General features: G+C 37.6%; 1 protein-coding gene across 4 annotated transcripts in view; it reads right to left on the bottom strand.

Annotated features, from left to right (window-relative positions):
* Positions 1-16,712, bottom strand: part of ATE1 (arginyltransferase 1) — an 88,122-nt gene that overhangs the window by 18,713 nt on the left and 52,697 nt on the right. For 3 of the 4 annotated variants that reach the window (XM_063337685.1, XM_063337684.1, XM_063337683.1), the window contains exon 11: positions 6,593-6,713. In XM_063337685.1, the coding sequence (XP_063193755.1) occupies positions 6,593-6,713 (121 nt within the window). Of the gene's footprint in view, positions 1-6,592; positions 6,714-11,464; positions 12,059-16,712 lie in introns of those variants that run through there. The other variant, XM_063337686.1, reaches the window with a different exon arrangement.

Genomic DNA, 16,712 nt, shown 5'->3' with positions numbered 1-16,712 from the left:
GCATTTATCCTTATAAACACTAATCTGCATCACACTGCCCTTATAAACATTAGTGTACGCTGTCTGTTGCTTTAATCCATCTGACTAGATTCAAAGATGCGCCACTACACGTATGCATCTCTTTGCCAGGGACCTAAACTATCTTAAAATTAAACAGCGTCTGTACTTGATGGGGGGAAAAAAGAAGAAAAAATAAGTAAATCAACAAAAGTACTTACATTCACATACACAAGAAATGTAAAACATGTCTGAAATACGCCCTTCTCATTAGCAAAGAATAGTAGCTAAACTGTACCTAAAATTAAATGCTTTGAAAAACACAGCACTAGAAATCCAGGTTACTGAAAGAGTTGTGACAGATTATTTTTCTAGTAAAAGCACTACGCACACAAATATCTTTTTAAAAATAAATGCAGTTTTGTATAACTGCCCAAGCCTGCAGACTTCTGGATAAGAATGCTAAGTTTTATTTACTAGAACTAATAACCCTCAGTTTCTTGCAAGAAGCGTTAAGATGCATAATGAAGCCGCTAATAAGAGGATTCGGAAGTTATTAAATACTGGGAATGCTGAGTGCCTTCTACTACTCTAGATTACAATGTGCAGCAGAATAACAATGCTGCAAAGCTGTGAAAATTTTCATTTTGTATGCGGCAAAGAAAATGGAGTTAGTTCTGTAGGTGTGAGAAAGATGTATTCCTGAAAGGGGAAAAAAAAAAAAAAAAAAAGTTTTTTCAGCTTGTATTCCTAGAAGTTTCAAAATTCTGGTAAAAACTTGCAATAAATGTTACAAGACTACTACAGGAAAAGACTGGAAATCTTTGTAATTTTCTTTAGTTCAGCAACTCATAAACTAGTGATCTGGCATCAACTCTGTTCCTAAGGTAATGCATCAAATTGGGGTTACACAGAGTGATTCTTGTCAGTTTGAAGTGAGACCTCTCACTTCAAATTCCGACCTCCACGTCGATTTGTGTAGCGTCCCAGGCCTCTGGCATTGATTGTCGGACTAATGCTCCTGGAAAGGAGAGTGCAGGCACTGATGTCAGTGTTGGTTTGCGTTCTTTTTCTGATGGTTAAGACCTGTATGTGAACATGAGGCAATTTATAAGACTTTTTGGATTTCAACATCTGTCTTTTGTGAAGACGTAACCTCACCAGATCCCCGGTGGCTGCAGGCAGACCACTGAAAAGCACAGAAAAGACAAATTATCTTCTCTTGATTCCAGTGCCTGTGGTCACTTTGTCTGAGACCAGATGGAAACAGTCTAAAGCCTAAATTCTTCTAAGGACCCCCACTTCTTCCACTGGAAGAAGCAAGATCTTTATTGCTGCATGGAGATGGCAGAGGCAAAGGCTGGTCTGCATCAAGAGCAGTGTGAGGGAGGTGGCTGGTGAACCGTTAGGCACTGGCAAATTTCTGCTGGCATACGGCTTTGGCTTCGTAAGCTCCTCAGGTTTTCACATCTAGTTTCTTTCTACATAGTGTATCTAAAAAACGGCCTCTCTTATTTATCTCTACAAATATCTATCTAGATTTTCAAGTTTTAATCCTACCATTACTTGTTTCAACAGCTTTCTTCTGTTCTTGTCAAGTCCTTCTTCTCATCATTCTACCTCCGTGAACTCCCGCAAAACTTACATGCGTGTCCCTAACAGCTACCCATCCCCTGGTCCCATCAGGCAGACCTCACTTCTAAAGCTTTCCACAGCCTGTTTCAACCTCGCCTTCATTCCTAGCACCAACAGGGAGTAACGCAAGTTCTACCTCAGACTGACTATGGGATCTGATGTCCCAGAACACTATGCCTGGTTTTGAAGGAAACTCCTTTGGGTCTGCCCATATTCTTCATTTCTCCAACACATCTCATGCTGCAAAAGATTCCTCCACAAATTATAAAAGATAATTAATGTACTTCCTTAGATCCCCCTTCGAAAGTCTCCTTCACTGTGGCGTTTAGAAAAAAATTCATAGTTTAGTCCATTACTATTTAGTCTATTAATAGATTATAATTTAGTCTATTAATGTAATTCACCAGACAAACTAGAGGTGCTTCTCTGTTTCTTTATACCATCCTTTTGCATCCATCGTGGTTTGTGTTAAACTGTACACTCTGGAGCAAAGAGTGTCTTGTCTCCAAGACACAAAGCCAAGACAGAGGGGTCTATGTACGCCTTTGTCATGTGTTCCTTTCACCACTGGAGAAAGTACTTTCATCGGAATTAATGTATTCCATTTGATGCCATTTTGATTTCACTCTATTATTAGATATACAGGAAGCTGAACAGATGTGTATCAGCTTAGCCAATTTATCAACTTCGGCAAGCAAATCAGTCAAGAAAAAAATAAAAGCTTTAAAATCCTTTTTGATCTGCTCTAGTCAAAGCTTCTGCTCAAGGCAGCAGACACAGGGAGGTGGGAGGCAGCTTCCACCACTGAGACTGCCACGGGCCGTGCCTAGCCATTGGGATCAAGGACAGCTTTGTCACTTGGGTAACAGCACCCTGCTCGCCCTGCTTGGGACGCACACACCCCACGTTACGGGACACAGTCGTGAAGCTACAAAACTGACAGCTTTGAAGTCACCCCTTTAGATGGGGATTGTATCTGCCCTTATCTGAACTTGCTTCTTAAAGGTGTTGACAGTCCATGGTGATGGGAAAAAAGATTTAAATTGAGTTTCCCCCTAATTTAATTACCATCCCAAAAGTAGATTTTCATAAAGATTTTACTTCACGAAGACATTTTTCACAGGCTGCTCTCAGGAGCAACAAATTGAAATTCTCAACAGATGTTAGGAAAAAAAACAAAAAGACAGACATGTCAGTGGGTTAGTCTTTAAAAAAAATTGAAAGTGGAAGGATAAAAGTATTGCCAGGATACCAAGTAAATTATTTATAATTCTTTTCATGCTCTGTTTGATCCACAGACAAAGCTGTTAGTGAAAGTACCAACGAGGTAAAGCCCTGAAGACCAGTTCTGAGCGGAGGAAGCTGACTCGTGTGACAGACCATGCCCAGGAATATTTCAGCAGACACTATCGTGTGACTGAATTTTGCTCATCAGTTTTGATATCTTGTCCAGAGTCACTGACAGGTACTTATCTGCAGAGCAATTTTAATTAACTTCTTTTTTCTTCAACCAAATTCCATCTGTACTTAAACTTTCATTTCACGTAGGGTTCATCGTTACAAAGTAAAGGCTAATGGCCAGTTAAATGCAGTTCAGCACAATCCCAATTTTCAGAAAGCATCAGTATCCAAAGCTTCTATCACTGCCCCACCTCACTGATTATTTATTTGTAAGTAAATGACTGGCCACTGTTTAATAATAAACACATCAGAATCCTAATAAACCTCTCTCATTTATAAGATGATGCCAGGTCTTTTGACTTTTTCAAACTGACCAGACAGCAAAAATGAAGAATCTGTTCTAAGGCACAGGTAATTTAGGCAGAACTTGATAAACGTGACCTTTTATCCATGAACACTGTCTGAGCATTGCTATGCCTTTTTTTTTTTTTTTTTCCCCTAAAGTAACTGACATTTTTCAGTACGTGTTAGGAACTGCGCATAAAGAGCCTACCAGGAGTTTATTTAAATATCAAACTTGAGCGTTTGCTGGCACAAGACCTCATCGTTGTCTCTGTATAACAGGAGTGTTTTGAGGTTAAGTGAGGTTGAATCTCATTACACTGAAAGAAGCAGGAAAGAGTTGGACCTATTTCAACCATCGGGCGCCCACGATTTGCCATCCAAAAAGAATAAAAAGTTATTATCGTTGCTATGAGTGCTTTTTTAATTTATTAACTGTTAGGCACTTTTTTAGACTTATCTCTGTGGTATAAAGAGTTAAGAATTTTGTTTAGTTCGTCTGTCCTCTCTTCTTCATTCTCCAACTGTTAACAAAAGACGTCAGAGAAGAAGGGAATGGAAAACAATACACCGTGAAACCATTTGAAAATGTTCAAGCTCGGGACAACCACATAAAGCAAAACAGGCAAAAATCCTCTGCAAATATCAATTAATATTTTCTGATACTCTAGAAAAAGTTGATATTTTCTGTGAGCACATCTTTTCTTCTTTTTCTTTTCTTTTTTTTTTTTTTTTCCAGAAAAGAAAAAAATAAATCTGATTATAGGAAGGAGTTCTGCGATGTAATATGTATGAATACTCAGAAATCATTTTCATATTGCAGAGATTTGGAAGGTCAGAGTGCACAGCACCCTCTCCTGAAGTCATCACTGTTCTATAACGCATTTTCATAAGCTGCAACTGGTAAATTTATTAGGTTTTTTTTTTTTTTTTCATTTTTTTAAAGGGAGGGAAAAGGAGTTCAAAAATTGCCAAACATGATGAACAAACTAGTGTGAGGTAATGTTTCAGAAATTTTGTGACATTACAGACAATATTAAAGCTGACCATTTCCAGTGGCTGTTTCCTTGCCCCAGGCAGCAATGCAAGTCGCACTGTTTCCCCCAGTTGTTTACTGGATCTGGTTATTGCCCTCAGTTTCTACATCGGAAGTCCCGCTCCTGATAAATCATGCCCTACTTAACTGCCATAATTACAGGCAGTATTAGAGAAAGCTGATTCAGGAGGAATAAAGCACACCACCATTCCTATTGCTCTTTTTTAAATTCACTGTAACTTCATTAAACTCATATTACTGACTATTGTAGAGAGTAAAGAAGTAAGAAGGAAATTGATTTTACTGTTGAGAAATAGCTTCCTTAGAGCTAGCAACTATTTAAACCTCAAATGACTATCAGCTCACAGCAGGCCTACTGCATTTCAACGTGTAGCTATGTTTTAATTTCCTTAAACCACAGGACAGAAGTCACAGTTCCAGTAGTGTCTGGAGTGAGATATTCTGCGCTGATAATGATGCAAAGTTTTATATCCCGCAGTTTCCAAATGCATGGTATGCCACTGGAATTTCACAGAATTGAGAAGATGATGCCCCTTTGCTTGTAAAGCATTAACACCTTCAAAGGCAGTAGTTTAGTTGTCACTTTTGCGCTTAAATGAATGCACCTCTTTTATTTCTGAATAACAAGAGTATCCTGAACACAGCCGGCCTCCAAAACCATTTCTCTCCTTCCTCCCACCTTTGTAATTTTTTGGCAATTTCCTCTCACCAACCTAACAATGATTCTAGCTGACCAAGACACGATGTGCCGCCCGTTTAAATCTCTTACGCATTAAGCTTTTCCCATGGTGACAGACACTCTCTTCAAAGAGCATCCAAGCACACTCCCCAGTCTATTTCCCACCACGTCACACGTCCACCTGCACAATCCCTAAAGAACATTATCTATCTACACAGAACATAATTCTGCTACTAAAACTTTTAAATCAGTATCTATATCTAGAAACACATTTCGTCTAATTACTGTAGTATTTTAACTAAATTATGACCCTTTCAGAACATTTGCAATTATGAAGTATTATTATCTTATCATTCCAGTTGATCAACCAAGTCACAGCACAAACGGGAACATTCACAGGATGAAGGAAAGCAAGAAACTGAAGCAGCTTCTTCAAAAGTTCACAATCCTGCTTAAAGTGGACATCTCTCTTCAAATTCCTTCCATTTACCTACACCCCGCCCTTCCAACAGTTAACAGTTCATCTGCTACTGAATGAAAGTTTTCTTAAACTACAGCCACGGTAAATAAAAAGAGCAGCAGCTGTTGAAGACTACTCGGAGACAGGTAAATCTATATGGTGTTATGCACTCTTGAGCTTAATCCCTGACATTTCTGAATAATGCTATATTTTTTCTCAACTGCTATTCAGTGGAGAAAGAGGAATTTTCAAGTAAGAAGATATTTAACAATTTGCAGTTAATAAAACAGTTAAATCAGTGTTTTGTTTTCCAGCCAAGCATCACACCAAGCATTCTCCAACACAGCTCCCTCGAGGCCTGCAATCTGCCCACGGGGTCAGCAGCTAAAACAAATATATGTATTTTTTCCCATTCGATTGCATTGGTTTACAGTATGATTATTGGATTATGTTCTGGTCAGTAATATTCCTTACCATTCTATGCTGACAAATCACTAAGTATCTATTTTACAGAATGTAAAAATCTACTTTCCATCTACTTCAAGGTGTTTAAGGTATTTCTGCTGCTTATTGTATTCAAATTCTCTGACAGATTCTTAAACTAAATCTGCCAGTTTCTTAACAAAAGCACTTGAAGCCTTTAAGCTTCTCCATCCCTTTTCACTTTCCTGTATTGATTCTGATTTCCTTTCTTTATGCATTCATCCGAGACTCTAAGGGAGGAATAATTATTTGATCGGTTTTGTTCATGCACAGAATAACAAATACAATTATCTGAACGGCAGCAATACGTGTTTATTTTGAACGGCATATAGTCTGTAAAACAGAATGTACTTAAAATTTGTATTGCTTATTTTACATTAAAAGATAAAACTCTCTATTTGCTAATGCTTGCTGGGGGAGTTATGAATTTTTCACTTTTTATCCTTTGCAGATCAGATTTCAGATTAAGCAGACGATGCCAATACATTATAAAAACAAGACCGACAATTTACAGACCTATCAGCACCTGTAAACGTACCTGCTTTGACGTCCTGGTTGAATCGACAGTATTTCGAGTGCTCAAGCAGGGGCAGACACTGCTCAATAGGCGTCCAAACGTACGTCTCTGGACACAACAAGTCAGAAGGTCTGTACTGACCCTAGAAAGGAGAAAAGAAAAAAACAAAACCAAAGAGAGTAGTCATATCAGTTGCACAAGAACACTCTGGCTACAACTTTCCAGATTTTCCTATGAACAAGGAAAAATTTTAATCTAATCTACACCAAATGAGCCAGAACCAGCTTCGGTGAAATCACAGCCTTAGTCCTTCGGTAATTTCAGCACCATCTCAGGAATACAAACTTAACCTTGGCACTTGAAGAAAATGTAAAATTAACATGATACATTTTTACGGTATCCAAGATGAACTGCAAAAGTTTTGGCTTTGCTTACTGAAACTTTGTATTTAAGTTATCCTCTAGAGCTCTGCTGAGCTGGTGCCGACACTGAAAAACTCAGCACCTCCAAAAGCAGCTGGTCTCAACTGTTGTTCATTCTAGCAAATAATGGAGACCCCAAAAAAATCTAATAGGAAAAACCCCCACTCAACAGTAAGCGGGATGCTATTTTTATTGCATTAGTGATGGAGCATTTTGTTCATTGATATTTAAATAGTAGCATTTTCTTCTTAATTTATGGAGTTTTCTCCTGGAATAGCTTAAGATAACGATTAGTGAATTTCTACCATTCTTTGTTGATTTATTAAAAAGATATTCTTTGCAGACATTCCCAGAGACTAAACAGCCATAATTATTTTCCCTTTAGCTACCCAGAAAATCACCACCTCAGCAATAATAACCTCCTTTAATCAGATCTTCATTTGATTTAAAGTAAAATTTTTCATCGGCCTATAAGTTAAGTCAAAAATCTATCTTTGAGCCATTTTTCTTTTAATCCATACCCTCTCAACGTTCAGAGCCATATGGTGGCAATATCAAATTTATTTTTAAACTGAAAATTCATTTCACATATCAGCGTGAGAAACAGACATTCAGTAAACAGAGCTAAAAAGGTTAAGGATTTCAATTGCACAGGTCTTGAGGCGACAGTTCAAAGGGGGCATTGTAAGAGGTCACACTGCGGTTGATGCAACTAAGAGCTCTTCGTATCAATTGCTTTACATAGGTAATGAAGATGATCATCTTGATACGAAGTTGATATGAAAAAAGGCAAAGTGGTCTTGAATGAAGCTGACCAATATTTAGGAAGGGACATAGATAATTACTGTGACTACAGTCTAGTGATAAAGACATATTTTACTAAGTCACATCCACAAGCCCCGCTATTCTTCCAGACACACTCTTATGCAGCAGTTTTGGAGAATCAGAACCATTTTTTGAGATTCCCAATTCTTTTTATTCTCTTACTATTCTACTCTTAACAATATTTACAGTAGAATTAACTTTTTTCCATTATGTATTTCCCACCGACTGTAAATTGTTGAGTAAGAAATACAAAAATTCTCTCTGATAAAACCAAAGTCTTTACCGTCCATGTTAAAAAAAACCCAACAACCAAGCTTCACGCTCAACCTTGTCAAATACCTGATCTCTGATCTCCTCTGAAAAAATTCAGGATTGGCTTGTAACTATCGCTGTTGGGTTTTGGGTTTTTTTTTTTAATTAAATGCAAATTTCTACATTAAGTTAAACCAATATTCCTCCATTCCATGGAGAAGCTTAAACCTCAAAGCCCTAGAAAATCCTCTAAAACCAGAGAATGGAAGTGACATTATTAAATAAACCGCTCTGAAATGTTACTCTGTCTAAACAGAAATATTTGAAAGGTATGTGAAGGTAACGGCTAAAGAACACCTTAAGTCACCATTACTCAGATGAAACAATTTAAGGACTTGGGGGGGGGGGGGGGGAAATACACCTTTTCAGTCAGATCTATAAAAAAAATTAGCACATATTTACTTATTGATTTAAAGACATTTTCTCAATTGGCCAAGAAAGCAGAAATGGCCAAGTAACCGTCTTGCAGAGGTGTCGCTTAAGCACAGAAAGCACGAGGTGGCAGTTTATCCTTTCCGAGCAGCACGGGTGTACTCAGGGGTACAAGTACAGATTACTCGCCCACTTACAGGTTTCCCAGAAGATGCTGCCTCTGCATCCTGGAATACGTGACACCCGTGAGTCCCACATGTGAGAATTACACCACTACACATACACACTATACTACCACACAGCCCTGTTCCGAACTTCCCAGTTCCTTCTACAGTGTCATATTCTGACATGACATGGGATGTATAAAATTAACCGCATTGCAATATTACTACTTTTGTTATAACAAAAAAGAGCTTCTTTACTTCCGAGCAGAACAGTAATGGGAAAATTTGATTATCCAACCTATCACTGTAGATTCAGTATTTATTCCGGGCATCAAAATACCCTACTTAGGAGGGAAAAAGGAAGAAATAGTTCTGAGGTGACTTCCTTTAGATGTTTTCTTCCCCCAAAATTTAGAATCTTGTTAATAAACTTCCCAGACGACGTGTAAGCTGAGGTGATGACACATCTCTGACCAATGACACACAATGTAATTAGAGGTAAAAATTAAACAAGCCATTGATGCTCTTCAATATCCTCCCTTTTTGAAAGTATCGACAAACATACTAGAAGTAACGTATTTCTGCGCTAAGGGCATTTTATTTGCTCTACTGGTTAAACCCACATCCCATGAGTCATTCCATGGAGGAAGTGGGAACATGGAGACATACTGAGGCGAGTTTCCCGATGAACAGCGTTGGCACTGCCTCTATATTGACAGAATTAAAAAGGAAACCCACAGAATCTGTTAAATCAAATGCAATAATTTCTAAGGGCTTTTGTCCCCTTGTTTTCTCCCCTAAGCACTTAGTCTCAATTTACTTACTTTCTTAAAAATGTTAAAAATTCAACATGAAAACAAAGAGTGAATCCACCTCGCTCACACACACCCCCCCCACCCCCTTATTCCTGGGGTGTTAAAAATCTGAACCTGAGAATCCCTCATGCACAGGAGCATCTGCACGTCAAGAAAAATATTCGTATTTCATTATTCACTCTAAAACTATTACATCATCTAAAAAAAAAAAATCGCCTCAAAGCTTACAATTTGTATTCCTTCTTACTCTTAATATTGCTGATTTACAGTATACACCCAACATAAATCCAAAGCAGAAAGGGGATCTCCTGAAGGGAACTGCTGCAGAGCTATTTATCACAGTAGAACAACTTCATCAGGTTTGCAAAACTATTTTTGAAAAATCATTCCTCTTTGGCTTCAGATTAAATTAGCATACATTTCAGAAGTAATTCAGTCTACAGTAAAAACCCACAACTGAAAACATTTTGCCTTCTTTTATCTCGTAATATAAAAGCTCTTGCATAGTGGCACTGTTTATGCTGTCCAGACCATCTTGGGAATACTTAACTACAAGACTTTCAACAAGAAGTATCATCTTACAGACCATCCCTAAGCACTCGTCTTATGCTTCAGCTTCTTAAATCCAATACCACCTGCTGATGAAGTGCACTGTCAATATACAACAACTGCACAATTTGCTGTTCGCGCATCTACAGTTTGTCGAGAAATATCCAACAAGGCGTAAAGTGTGCTATTTTGAAATGCTTTTGGAAATAAAAAAAATACGTCTACCTAAAATGTCATTACTTTTGATGCTGCTTAAAATTTTCACGGACATCCAGAAACAGCCTTCTTGAAGGCAGAACATTAACGCATTTTGAGCTGTTATGAGAACGGCCACCGCAGGTGATACCAGATGGCCATGGTATAGTCAAATACCCCGCCTCTGATGGCTGTCAACAGAAAATACTCAGTGAAGACTAAAAGAACAGTGTAAAAGAACATAGTGTTACCCTGACCATACTCTCTTGACCTCCAATACTTTGCAATACAGATCCTTCCACAACCAGGTAACGTCAGTAATAATGCATTTTGCCATTCACTAATCCTGAACTGCTTTAATTTACTTCAACCTCTAAAGGGCAACTGTAGTTGCCCTTGATGGCCATTCCTAACTCTATTACCAAAATGCAGTGAACAACTGTTGTCTTATCATCGTATTTTACAGATAAACGTGGTATCTCCATCAGTCTGAAGGGATCTAAATTCTGTACTTGTTCCTCTTATGTAGGCTATTCCATACCGTTCACCATCCTAGTCAATCTGTCCTCTTTCCAATTTTGCTTTCTCTCTTTTGAAACAGGGGGAAAGAACCACAGGGAGGGAAACATCCAAACTGTTCAAGCAGCAAGAGAGCACAAGGTATAATAAAGAGAAAGAAAACCAAAAGAAAAATTGCATCTTTATAAGTACGTAACTAATTTATCAAATGTTGATTAAAAAGCAATACTGAAAATAAGTATAGCTAAGAAAATCCTGAGTATGTGGTTTCTCCTACTAAGTCAACATATTGTAATATATATGTGACTCTTCAATAAAAAACACCACCAAGTCTTCTTAATTTCCACTAACGTTTGGGGCATTTTTCCTCCTATGTAATATAAAAGAAAGAGCCTATAAGGTGCTTTCGCTTATACTATTAGACATGCTGCATTTTAATTGGAAACTTCTGGAAATAGATTTTACAGGGAGGCAGCCAAGCCTAAATTATTACTTCACACCATGATATTTTCTGTTTTACAGTTTCCAAATCAGAATCGACCAGAATTTCTCTGAACTTTCGTTCGACAGGAAGGGCAAAGGTTTTAATGAGACTTTAGTCTGGAGATTACTTTTTAAATATTTTGTAAAATCTGAGGGATTTGGTAAGCACTTGAGATGAAAAACACCAGCAGAGTTTGTTTTTGTAGTCTAAGTAAAATTTAAAATGTAAAACTACCAAGAAAGAGAATAGCCTCGAAACCGAAGAAGGTCAAGCACCAGTAGCACTGAAAAAACAAAACAGGAAGGTTAAACACACATTTAATTCTTTTATCAGGTACGGTTTACATCTGTATTCTATTTTTTCACAATAAACCCATTGATCTTTTATTAAAAGTGAATTAAGACTGCCTTCATCTCCATTTCCAGCCAGCTGCTTAAAAAGAAGCTCTCAGACTAGGTAAACAAAGTCACCCCAAATTATCAACAGCAACCCATTAGAGCAAGGCAGCGCCGCCCGAGAAAGAGCGCGCCAGACCACGGGTTTATTAAATTCAGCCTTTTCATTGAAAGACAACCCCGCTGGAATCCCATCAGCAAAGTACTACAGCAGACCCTTGCTCCCTGATTTCATTACATAAACAGAAATCGACTTCATCGATCCCCTGGAGAGTCCTTTGCCCGTAACTCTAACTGCCGTGTTTTCACAGACGGAGGTCGGACCGTGCCATGCTGCGCCAGCACCGACGGGGATACAGGACATCTGAATCCCTTTGTGCCTCCAACCATCCACCACCACCCACATGGGATCCATCTGTGGAAGGCCTGGAAGACCTACGGAAAAAAACCAAAACAAACCAAAAAAAACCCAAACCCAAAACAACCTACAGAAATTCACTCCCACCTCACAGTCACCAGGTTTTTTTCCATCTTTTTAAATAAACAAACAAAAAACCCCTAAGATTAATAGATATGGAATAAATCAAGCAGCTTTGTTCATCAATGAGAGATGGTTGGAGACTTCAGATTTATCTTCAAAAGTATTCAGCATACAAATATATCCCAAAAAGCAGCTAAATCAGCCAATGTATAGTTTGTCGTAACTCAATGAATAAGTAACAATTTGGATTTAAGCGTGGAGTCCACAGTCGCACGTGCAAACAGACTGCCTGATATTCCAGTGCCAACACCGGCACTGGAGTTTGATACTTCAGTATCAAACAAGCTGATTTTATCCAAATTGCAAACTCTGAATTAATTTTGCAATCAACATTTTTAGGACCCAAGAGTTGCGTTCTTGGAATCTCAGCCACCTTTCTGTTATTAAAGAATAATGGCATTGTAATCCTTAAAAGATGTTGTGAATAATAACCAAAATTCACCTTCTAGCTCATAAAACTCAAACTACTTTTGAGAAGTACATAAAGTGCAAGGGAAATATTCCTTCCTCTTCAAAAAGTTGTGCTGATTCTCATTCTTTTAGTTACATTATCAGAGGCCCAAAACGTGTGTAACAGGAATTTTACAGGCCAGCCAGGGAGCTGTAACGTGCTTCCAAATGGATCTCAAATATAGAAATGCAGAGCAAACGCTCACCTTCTCCGATATTGTTTAATTCCCTATAAGTGAAATGCAAATATTTCAAGTTGTATTTCAAATAGAAGTATACCAACATTTATTTAGGTCAATTAATTTGTTACGACATGACATTTTTGCTATTTTGTTTTTAAATGTGCCCCAACAATATTTAAACTGACTGACCAAAGCGATGGTATAAGCTGCCAACTTTCACCTCTTTTCTGTTTATTTCCAAATTCAGTGTAAAGTATTAACAGAAATAACTAATGATAAACTCTTTCCAAGGAGAAAATAGTTATGGCACTTGTTATGGCCTGCACAGAAGCACTTACAAAGAAATACTTCCCTCCCTCCATTGAAATACTTTCAGAAATTATTACCATTTGTTTTCCCAACACATGCTATTCCTAGGAATCTTCTGAATTGTTTGGATTCTGCAATCTCCATAACTCAGTGTACACTCTAAATAGCTGCTTTCACCTTGCCCACTTTCATAAAAATCATCTGAAATATTTATTTTACACGTTCTAGTTCGTGTTTGATACCGGAAAACATCCAACAGGTGTCTGAAAAGGCACATGGACTGCTGGAGAAAAAATTGCTTTCCATTGAGGAAAAAGGGGAAAATTTGTGACAGGTTTTTTTTTTTTTCCCCCCTTTCCCCTTTAGTTTGTAACTCTGTCCAGCTCTTCTTCCTCCTTTATATGCCAATATTATCTTTCCCTCCACTCGCCGAGTACAACGAGCTAAAGGAGGCCGTGGATGTTTAAGTGAGAAGACCCAAGCTCCGAACTGCTGCACATTAATACACAAACGCGCCATCAGCAAGATCCAAGAAGCCAACAAAGTGCTGCTTTAGATAACGTATATCCACGACCATACTCAAACAGATCCCATCATCCTCTCTAACACCACCATATTCACCAATGAGATAATTCTGCTTTTAAGTTTAAAAGTAATTAGTATGCTCAAGAGACTTTTGCTTCCCTGTCGTGGAGAGCTGCTGCAGAAGCGATGTGGGCACGGCGATTTATCACCTCGGTTTTATCAGCTGGGGTTTCAACAGTCCGGAGGTAAAGATAATGCCCAGCTCTGGGCATACTCTGTCCGACACTTCCAAGCATTACTCTCTCCTCCAAGACTTCTTGCCAAGAGATTGTTCTTTTTCATTTATAAAGACCAGTAAGTGAGAGTTTTCCATTGCTTGTTTAAGCAACTGAAGTCGCTCTATCTAAAGTCACCCTATTAAAGCCACTATATCTGAAATAAAGCCAGTGATTAGGCTTGCATAAAAAAAGAGGGGGGGAAAAATCGTGTCTTCAGGAATTACATCATAAAAGCGACACTTTTAACATTCTCCTTGATGACTAGACAGACAAACACACATTTCAATGAGTACTTACGAAAAGATAATTTGAAGATAACTTTTGCAGGGAGGGCGGATGCCAGTCTTTTATGTTTATATTCTTTGCATTTTGAGATTTACTCAAGCCGATGGGTGTTTACACCCGTACAGTAACATTTCTGAACTTGGACACAAGCCATTAAACATCTGTGCTTATTCCCACCCCATACATGTTCTCACTCTTATTTTCTGGCCCAGACAGACATAGGATAGATGCCTACCGACACACACAAAATCAAGTTCTACATCACTGTTCTTAGATTTCAGTAAGTTTAATCTAAACAGCGAACGCTACTAGGCTGAATTTGCCATGTACATGGTGTTTCACACTGTAGAGGCAACAGCCCAAAACATTACAAAATGGTCCCTTCCAGACCAATAAAGAGCATAATTTACCCTACAGCAGCTACTGGACGCTGGGTCCAGACTTCTGCTGACAGAAACAGCAAGTTTATGCATTCTGAACTGCCCTAACCTGGCTGTTTATCCAAAGCTGAAATAATAATATCCAAATGACAGACAAGTCTGAAGACAACTTGTGAAACTGAGAAACAAAGAGAAATATTACAAGTGTGTAGCTACTCAAAAAAGCTTATGTAAAATTAGGTTTTTAAGCATGTTTTATAAGTAGTTTTACATCATCAAATTATTGATGCATCTATTTTCCTTTTTTGTATTTCCCAAGGTTCCTTTTTTTTATTATAATTTCTTTTTTGCTTATATCTGCTAATCTGTGCTGAACACAATGGCACGTTATTAAAATAGACTGTTGAAACCAAGTTCAGCTTTCAATGTTGCTACGTAAACTTTCTGTTTGGCATACAAAAATAAGAGATGCCAATATGGGACCGTACTTGCAGGAAAACAATATTATACATTCCTGGCTGGAATTCCAGAGACAGCCACCAAGAACATTAAAACATTGCATGGCTTCAAATATTGCCATTTTATCTCTCTCATTTACTAATATTTAGTATCAGTGATACTAAACTGGTGGAATAGTGGCATCAACACAAGACTGAAATTCTAAAGCATGTTTCTAATTCGGGGTGTATTTGTACACCTTTACAGACTGAGATTCCATATGAAATGAAAACAGCCATAGGTTCAAAAATTTTAAAGGAAAAAACCCAGGATTTTGTGATTTTAAATAAAATATAGAAAGCCAGTTAAAATTTACTGGAAATTGCCATTAAACATCCAGTCGGGAACAAGCTAATTAAAGATGGTACCACACGGATGTACTTCTGAAGCTGGAAGCTGGTATCTGTCTTGCCCATAGAGAAGCTACTCAAGAATCCTAAAAAAAGTAGCACAGTTTGAGAAAGTCTGAGTGGAAAACAATAAGAAAGACAAGGTTAGCTCGTACTTTTGATGAATATTAGTTTCTCTGAATTTTAGCCAACTTTTTCGATAACTTAAAAAAATATCAAGTATATTACAGGAAAAAAAAATGTAACGCACATTGTCTTTTTACTTCAAAAAACAAAGGTCTTGGGGAATAAAAATCATATGATAAGTGAAATGGAACTTGTTTACTTTAAATCTGCTGCAGAAATTCTTAAGGAAACCCTAGCATTAAACTTGGAAAGAGAGATTTATAAAAGCCACGACAAAAAGATAAAACCCAAGTAGGGGCCTCAAGAGGAATGCTTCATTAGAGACACACCAACTATGTTGACTTAGGTCTATCTCAAAAGGAGTTTATTTTGGCAGCTGTGAGAAGCAAAAGAAAAAAGAAAAAAAGGAGAAAAAAAAAAAAAAAAAGAAGTGTTTCAATCATGTGGATCCCATATCTTTCTCTTGAGGAGTTGCCATAAACTGACAGTATTTTTTGAGTTCGTTAAATTAAATGTATGAAATTAAGTATTAAAGTTTATTTTCTTATATTTAACATAATCACAAGAAAAATATGCACAACCTAATATATCATACTCAGGCTTTGTACTTACATACACAAAATTGTCACACTGATATCAAATAGCTTTAAACATTCATTAATACCTCACTAGCTGGACCCATATCTAAAAGAACCGCATTCATCTAAGCGGCTTATAGACACACTCCAGAGGAAAGCTAAATTAATGCCCTGTAAGAGAGGCTTCTACTCTCTAGTTATCAAAGTAAAAACACTACAGACCATGTTTATTTAATAGGAAAAAAAAAAAAATCCAGACACAGAATTAAATTGATAGAATTTAAATGGAAGTGATCATGTTTTAAAATATTTTTCTGTACAATTGCACAGGGAACCAGAACATTAACGTTCACCAGAACTAAACCACCAGCACAAGAGGAATAGGTGTGAGGGCAGCGTGCATATTTTTATTTTTTAAAAACATTGACCACAATTTTAACGTAGCAAAAAGTAAACCAATGCAAATTAGCTTTTGAATCCTTTGTGATGATTAAAAAGAAAATAGGGGCTAAACCTGCTACCCTCACTCATATAGAATCATCACAGAATCACAGAATGGATTGGGTTGGAAGGGACCTTGAAGACCC

Source organism: Chroicocephalus ridibundus, chromosome 6, assembly GCF_963924245.1.
Source record: "Chroicocephalus ridibundus chromosome 6, bChrRid1.1, whole genome shotgun sequence".
Classification (NCBI taxonomy): Eukaryota; Metazoa; Chordata; class Aves; order Charadriiformes; family Laridae; genus Chroicocephalus; species Chroicocephalus ridibundus.
This window is presented reverse-complemented; position numbering and strand designations above follow the sequence as displayed.